Source organism: Elgaria multicarinata, chromosome 13 (genome assembly GCF_023053635.1).
Source record: "Elgaria multicarinata webbii isolate HBS135686 ecotype San Diego chromosome 13, rElgMul1.1.pri, whole genome shotgun sequence".
Taxonomy (NCBI): domain Eukaryota; kingdom Metazoa; phylum Chordata; class Lepidosauria; order Squamata; family Anguidae; genus Elgaria; species Elgaria multicarinata.
Window position 1 is genome coordinate 13751724 of NC_086183.1, and position 8543 is coordinate 13760266.

Sequence of the window (8543 nt, forward strand, 5' to 3'; positions counted from 1 at the left end):
TCCACATAGATCTAATATTCACTATGCAGCTGGCTTCTCTGATATTAGAGCTGACACAATTAAGAAGGCATTTTCTGTTCCAAGGTGCTTCCTCCACTCATAAACATCCACATATAACATCCACAGGATGGACGGAATCCTAGAATTAGAACCCCACACATAGAATCATATTCCCATGCACTGATCTGGCACTGCAGTTTCCTATTCCCATAACAACAGCAATAACATGCAATAGTCTTTCATTTTGCACTCACAAATTCACCCATGAAGACACAACATTTTCTTTTGGAGATATAAGCATATCCCCACATTTTAATCCCCAGTTGCTATGCTAACTTCCAAACAATGTACACACAAGGCACACAATTCCCACAGGCAATCAAAAAATATTAGTCTTTCTTACACAGGCTGTACTCAAAGCAACACATTATGCTCAGTGACATGCACAACATACATGAGCATACAAATCCTCTTGCTAGCCACTTTTCTTGATGATTGTGTTACGTATAATTCAGTTCACATGCATGCGATCTTTTGCACCCGTACATACACACAGTCTCTAAGAATGTCTTCTAAACACACACTTTTATCTCCAAGTTAGTGCTACACACAGTTCTACTGATCTTCCTACACAAAGTCAGTACAGGGACTTTCCTTGCTGCTGCTGTCTATAGCCCTTGGCAGTGGAGGCTGGTGGCTCCCATTTCAGTGGGGCTGTGAATCCATTCTGGGTTTAAATCAGAAACAGGCAGAACCCTAAAGGAGCTAGCCAAGGTGCTGAGCCCGATTCCAAATTTGGTTCGTAATCTTGGCTAGCCCCTTCAGAGTTCTGGCTGGTTCTACCTAAAACCTAGAATGGATTTAGTCCCCCACTGAAATCAGTTCCACTACCCTCTACTGTTCCTTGGGCATCCACCCCAAGGGAGATATGCATAGAACTTTCCCCTTTCTAGTCAAGGAAGAAGCTGGGTTTACATACTCAGAGTTCTGCCCTTACCTGACAATGCCATACATTACTAGGATGTTCCCCAACAGTCCCACCACACAGACCACAGAATACAGGGCGGTGATAGCAATGGCTATGATGATTGAAGAAGTGTTCTTCAGTGGGGATTGACTCGTAGCATTGGACGTCGCGAGAGAACTCAAGTTGAAGTCTTCCAAGCTGCTGTTGTAGAGGAAATTGGGGAAGCTTTCAGCAACCCGGGAGATTTCAGCACCAGGGCTGGGGGACAGCTCCATGGCGGGAGATCGGGAGATTCCCGATGACACTACCCTGAACGATCGGACAAAATAAAATAAAATAAAATAAAACCGATCAGGCGGCTCGCAGTTCGAAGGCTGCTTGGGAGCTGTCCCGTCTTGGTGGTGCTGAACAAAACACGCTGTGCTTCTCCGACTCCGCAGTGATCTCGCTCTCTCCCTTGCAAAGTGCATCCAAATAAAAGCAAAACTTGATGAGCGGCGGGGGGGGGGGGGCGGAGGGAAAGGGGGAATGGACTACCGGGGTAAAGGCAGGAGTTCTCAGCAGCAGCTGCGCGGGTCAGCAAGATCTAGCATCTATTCTAGCTTTTCTGCATACCCTCGGCTATAGACACGCCACTGCACTACCTTCTCCTTCGTCTGCTGCTGAGCATCTGAGCACAGGAAGCTGAATTTTCAAGCTCTTCTAATTCTTGTGATTTCTTTCCTTTTAAAAGAAAAGAAAAGAAAAGAGGGGGGAATCTGACATCTCCCTTGGACGTGGGGGAACTATGTAGGGGCGGCATATTAAAAGGGGGGCTGTCAATTAGAACCCTTTAGGCTTGTTGGGGAGGGGACAAATAATTCGACAGATTACTCTCAATGTCTTGGAAATGCCCTTTGCTTAGCTAACGTGTTCTTAGGGAGCTGTTGATGTTATCATGGAAAAGTCTGTCTCCCAGTAAGGCAGGCATTTATTAGCCAAATTTAATTGTATTTGGACATGAGGGGGGGGTCTGGGGGTGGGGAGAAGAAAAGAAATGAATTAATCCTGAACATTCAAGTAACACAGCAGCCTCCTTTTTAAGCTTAGTTGTAGATGGAAGATACAGTCATTGCAGGCTGAGTGCACTGCCACCAACGTGATACATTCCTCCAAAAGAAGTGGGGTTGGCAAGCATCAATACATAAGGTCAGGGTCTCAAAGGCATGCGGAGAGGCATTGCTCATGGCTATATCTATGTTTTGGCTTCTTTTTCCCCAGAGACTCAATGAATCTTGGGCTTGTATGTCTTCCAGAAGCAATGTAAGATGTGTTGGAAAATGTAAACAGAGTTTTGATGGCTGGGGAGAAGGCATGGAAGGGTCAGAGCTCAGTGATAAAGCATGTGCTTTGCATTTTGAAGGTCCAGGGTCCAAAACATCTCATCTCAAAGAAGGACTGGAGCCTAATCCACACCAAGCCAGATACTGCACTATGAAAGCGTTATGAAAGTGGTATATAAAAGGCAGGAGCCACACCAAGCAGGATATAGCAGTATGAAAGCAGTATATGGTATGGGTCCATGGGCCCCAACAGTTGTGAGTGCCCTTCAATACTGCTATAAAGCAGTAATGTGGCTCCTGCCTTTTATATACCACTTTCATACCACTTTCATTGTGCAATGTCCTGCTTGGTGTAGATTAGACCAGAGAAAGACCCTCGCCTGAATTCTTGGAGACCCACTGTTGGTGAATTGCTTAATGCCTAAACCAACCTTCCCCAACCTGATGTGTTTTGGATTTCAACCCAGCAGCCCCAGTCAACATGGCCAATGGTCAGGGATGCTGGGAATAATAATAATAATAATAATAATAATAATAATAATAATAATAATAATAATTTATTTCTTACCCACCTCTCCAATTGGATCGAGGTGGGGAACAACAGCAAGCAAAAAATACATAAAATACTGATTAAAAACATAGTATACACTGTTAAAAACATCCTAAAAGCATCCTAAAAGTATCCTAAAATTCTACTGGATAAGCCTGCCAGAAGAGAGCAGTCTTGATAGCTTTCTTGAATACTAAAAGACTGTCAAGCTGATGAGTCTCCTCTGGCAGGTCATTCCATAATCTGGGAGCAGCAGAAGAGAAGGTCCTCTGGGTAATGGTTGTCAGCCTAGTCTTTGCTGACTGAAGTAGATTCTTCCCAGAGGACCTGAGTATGTGGGGCGGATTGTATGGGAGAAGGTGATCCTGCATGTAGCCTGGACCCAAACCATGTAGGGCTTTAAAGGTAATAACCAACACTTTATTAGTCCAAAACATCTGGAGGGTGCCACATTAGGGAAAGGCGATGTAAACCATACTGAACAAAATAGATCAATGGTCTGATTCAGTATAAGACAGGTTCCCATGTAGAATAATTATCTAGTCTGTGGACATGGCATGGGGTGAGTATAAGGCTACAGTCTGATAAACTCTTACCTGGGAATGTCCCATTGAACTCATTTGGTCTTGTTCTGAGTAGACATGCATCAATGTCTACTCAGCCTGGAGGCTATAATAGGCTGGATGAAGGCTAACAAACTGAAGCTAAATCCTGATAAGATGGAAGCTCTGTGGATTGGTGGTTCCAGGGTCCAGGAACTGGGTAAGCAACTGTTCTGGATGGGGTTGCACTCCCTCTGAAGGAGCATAAATTGGAATAGTCCTAGATCCATCCTTGTCACTGGAAGCCCAGGTGGACTCCATGGCCTGGAGTACTTGGGGTCAGCTTTGGCTGATCTGCCAGCTACGGCCTTTCCTGGACAGGGACAACCTAGCCACAGTAGTCCATGCACTGATAGCTTCCTGATTAGACTACTGCAATGCACTCTATGCGGGGCTGCCTTTGAACATGATCCAGAAGTTCCAGCTGGTGCAAAATGCAGCAGTTAAACTGCTCACCAGAACATCTTATAAAGACCATATAACACCAGTCTTAAAAGAATTGCATTGGCTGCCTATACACTTCCGGCTGGAATTCAAGGTGTTGGTAATGACATTTAAAGCCCTAAACAGCTTGGGACCTCAGTATTTGAGGGAGTGCCTCTCCCTATAGATGCCTGCCCAAGATTTGAGATCTGTTGGAGGAGCCCTGCTCTGTGTCCCACAAACACAAGACATACGTTATGGTTGGATGTGGGAGAGGGCTTCCTCTGTTGTGGCACGCCGCCTGTGGAATGCCCTCCCCTTGGAGGCCCAACTGGTGCCAACATTGGCTTCATTTCAGTGCCAAGTTAAAACATAACTTTTTATCAAATCCTTTGAGGGCTAAATTATCCATGGTTTCACATAGTTTTAATTGTTTCTAATTGTTTATTGCTCTCGAAATTTTTCTACCATTTTAATTTATTAATGATTTAATACATTTTTAGCTGTGTAAATTATCTATGTTTATATTGTTCTGGTTTTATCTGTATGTCGCCCTGAGATCCCAATGATATAGGGTGGGATATGAAAGCTTTAATAAATAATATAAATAAATCAAATAAAAAATCCAAATTAAAGCTTATAACCAAATAGCTATGGGTGGACAATTAAAACTATTCAGCTTGAGCCCTCAAAGGCTTTAATAGAAAGCCATGTTTTAACCTGGTGACAAAACGAAGCCAGTGTCAGTGCCAGTCAGGCCTCCAAGGAGAGGCCGTTCCACAACTGGGGTGCCACAACAGAGAAAGTCCTGTCCCATGTCCAACTATAATGTATGCCTCGTGTTGGTGGGATGCAGAGGAGGGCTCCTCCCACAGTTCCCAAATTTTGGGCAGGCATATATAGGGAGAAGCGTTTTATCATCACTGTGGCCATGTCTACACCAGCCCTATATCCTGGGATCATCCCTGTGCATCCAAATGCCACACAGGGGATCCCGGGAGCAGGCAGGGATGAGCCCTCCATTTTCCTGGGATAACCCTTAGGTGTAGAAAGGGCACGTGTTATGTTTTGTGGTTTTCAAGTTCTGCTTTATGCTGCCTTGGGAGGATTTACTCTAAAAGGCAGGATTGTTGTTTATTCGTTCAGTCGTTTCCGACTCTTCGTGACTTCATGGACCAGCCCACGCCAGAGCTTTCTGTCGGCCGTTGCCACCCCCAGCTCCCCCAAGGTCAAGTCTGTCACCTGCAGAATATCATCCATCCATCTTGCCCTTGGTCGGCCCCTCTTCCTTTTGCCTTCCACTTTCCCTAGCATCAGCCTCTTCTCCAGGGTATCCTGTCTTCTCATTATGTGGCCAAAGTACTTCAGTTTTGCCTTTAATACCATTCCCTCAAGTGAGCAGTCTGGCTTTACTTCCTGCAGTATGGACTGGTTTGATCTTCTTGCAGTCCACGGCACTCTCAGAATGTTCCTCCAACACCACAGTTCAAAAGCGTCTATCTTCCTTCGCTCAGCTTTCCTTATGGTCCAGCTCTCGCAGCCATAGGTTACTACGGGGAATACCATTGCTTTAACTATGCGGACCTTTGTTGTCAGTGTGGTGTCTCTGCTCTTAACTATTTTATCAAGATTTGTCATTGCTCTCCTCCCAAGAAGTAAACGTCTTCTGATTTCCTGGCTGCAGTCAGCATCTGCAGTAATCTTTGCGCCCAGAAATACAAAGTCTGTCACTGCCTCCACGTTTTCTCCCTCTATTTGCCAGTTATCAATCAAGCAGGTTGCCATAATCTTGGTTTTTTTGAGGTTTAACTGCAACCCGGCTTTTGCACTTTCTTCTTTCACCTTTGTCATAAGGCTCCTCAGCTCCTCCTCGCTTTCAGCCATCAAAGTGGTGTCATCTGCATATCTGAGATTGTTAATGTTTCTTCCTGCAATTTTAACTCCAGCCTTGGATTCGTCAAGCCCAGCACGTCGCATGATGTGTTCTGCATACAAGTTGAATAGGTAAGGTGAGAGCATACAACGCTGCCGTACTCCTTTCCCAATCTTAAACCAGTCCGTTGTTCCGTGGTCTGTTCTTACCTTTGCTACTTGTTCGTTATACAGATATATGTCTTTTAAACCAACAAACCCCCAAACAATCCCTCCCTCCACCCTTTTATTCTCATAACAACTTTGTGAGATCATTCAGGTGAGCCCAAGATCACGGGTTAATTTCCCCCCCCCCAATGGGTGGGGATTTGAACCCAGGTCTTCCCAAGTCCTGAACTGACAAATTGAGTCTGAAAACATTCTCTCCCTCCTTTCCTCCTGAAATCAATCCTATTGCTAAAAGAATGTTGCTCCAACCAAGGGGAGCCCTTAGATCTTGTTTACACTGAATTCTGTTTTATCGCTCTCTGCAAGTTATGTAACTGAACACTCATCCTCGTATAAGGAGAGTATAAGAGATCTGTGCTTATTAGACTAGAGACCACAACTGCAATATTAAACAAGATAAAAGCAGTGAACAAAGGGGGGAATGATGTGTTTGATTCACCCTTTTGTTCCCTTTGGGATTTTCCTCTGTAATAGAAAGGAAGCAGTTTAGGCTGCCAGGTATTATACCAGCAGATGAAGGGACATGAGCATACTAGCAAAAAGATAAAGGCAGGACTCCAAAGTGGATTTGAGATGCAGCTGATCACATCTCAAAATTAACCACAACAAAAGTAGCCCACTGGTTGTATTTGAAAGGTTTTATGATGGTTCTCCTGTGCCGCTACCCTCCGACAGAGGCAGTGTCTGTCTGTCTGCCTCGCTCGCTCTCACACTTTTATACCTCCCTCTCCACCTTTCCATCTCACCAAGCTGTGTTTGTTCGCTTCAGTGTCATGACACCATGCAGGCGGATGCTTCACCATGCCGAAAGGGGCTCCAAAGCTGTATCAGGGATTATGATCACTGAGCCTCCCTCCTGCTCCCCTGCCAGGCACTCACTGCCAAGGAAAAGGGATGCCCTCTATGACAGAGCATGGAATAACATTCTAGTCCATACTCCATGCCTTGGCAGAGTGTTTTCAGGAAGGTGAGCACATGTATGTACAGACACAGACACAGACACAGACACACACACATTAAAAAATGTTTTCTTCTACATTCAACAAAAACAGCAAAGAGTCTAAGGCCATAGCTAGATGGGGCGAAATCCCATGGTGATGCCCGGGATCACCCCTGTGTGTTCACATGACACACATGGGATCCCAGGATCAGGGAGGGTTGATCCCTCCCTTGCCCCGGGATCTCGCCCTCCCTTCTAGGCCCAGTTATTCTGTGGTCTCGGGCTGATCCTGAGACTGCAGAACATGTGGATGGAAACAAAGAGCGTTGAGAAATATGTCAGTAAGAATAAAAGAGAATTACTTTAAAATTATATGGAGGTGGTACCTAACCCCGGTTAGATTAAACAAGATAAATAATCAGCAGTCAGCAAATTGTTGGAGAGGATGTGGGGGGAAAGGAACGTATTTACATATGTGGTGGGAATGCAAATATGTACAAAAATTGTGGAAGATGGTGTTTTTGGAGATTGAAGAAATTGTGGGAATGAAGATAGAACGAACACCAAAAGTTGCATTACTGTCACTATTTGAAGATTTAAAATGTAAAAAAGAAATTAAGGAATTGATAACGAATTTGCTGACTGCAGCAAGATTGATTGTAGCTAGGAACTGGAAGATTCAAGGGGAATATTCCATTGAAGAATGGTATAAAGAAGTATGGGATATAGCTATTAACGATAAATTGACTGGTAATATTAAATGGAGAAGAGGTATAGCTAAAACAAATGATTTTGAAGGAATTTGGAAACAGTTCCTAATATTTGTGTTTTCTAAGGGAAGTGGGAAACCGCCAGCAGAAGAAAGTATGAGATTTTGGAATCAGGATTGAGATCCCGAGGTGGGGGGTGCACTTATATGTTAAGTTTGATTATGTTATATAGATACGATATTATGTATTCAACATTTATTCAACATTTATGTAGTATGTTGTTTTAATTAATGGTAATGTTGTATGTTTAAGTATTGTAGAAAATTATATATATATATATATATATATATATATATATATATATATATATATATGTAAACAAGAACATGTGGATGGGCATCGCGGTTTGTCCCGGATCCTCACGGTTACTCACGAGGAGCTGGGACCCACACATGGAGCGCAGAGCTCTTCAGGAGCACTACGCCCATGGAGGGGTGGGGGTGGGGGGAGTGGGGAAAATATATATTTTTAAAAAAAACCACTTACCTTTTGCGCACGAGTGCTCATGCACTGCTGGCTCTTTAAGAAAATAAAAAATGACGGGCCTGATGCCTCTCCCTCTGAGATCATCGCATGCCATGTGTAAACTGAGGGGGGATCTCATGATAAAACCATCGTGAGATCTTCACCCCCCTGTCGTGGACTAACAGGTAGGTCTAGCTAAGGCCTTTCATTAAAGACCAACATAAGCATATGGCACATACTATCACAGACTATAGTTCACACATCATCAGATGCATGAAGTGTTAGGTTTCAAGTATATATGTACACCTGGGGGCTGTCTTCACAGCACTGGGTTGGTGCTGCCTCTCTCTTCAACCTTGCGCTTTCCCTCTCTTTGGATGGTGTGGGTAATCCCAATGCTGAGG

General features: G+C 44.2%; 1 protein-coding gene across 2 annotated transcripts in view; it reads right to left on the reverse strand.

The window, feature by feature from the left end:
* OPRD1 (opioid receptor delta 1) overlaps positions 1 to 1211 on the reverse strand; it is a 48135-nt gene extending 46924 nt beyond the window's left edge. For both annotated transcript variants that reach the window (XM_063140858.1, XM_063140857.1), the window contains exon 1: positions 998 to 1211. In XM_063140858.1, coding sequence (XP_062996928.1) covers positions 998 to 1014 — 17 coding nt within the window. In that variant the 5' untranslated portion in view covers positions 1015 to 1211. The remainder of the gene's footprint in view (positions 1 to 997) is intronic.
* Between the last annotated feature and the right edge of the window lie 7332 nt (positions 1212 to 8543).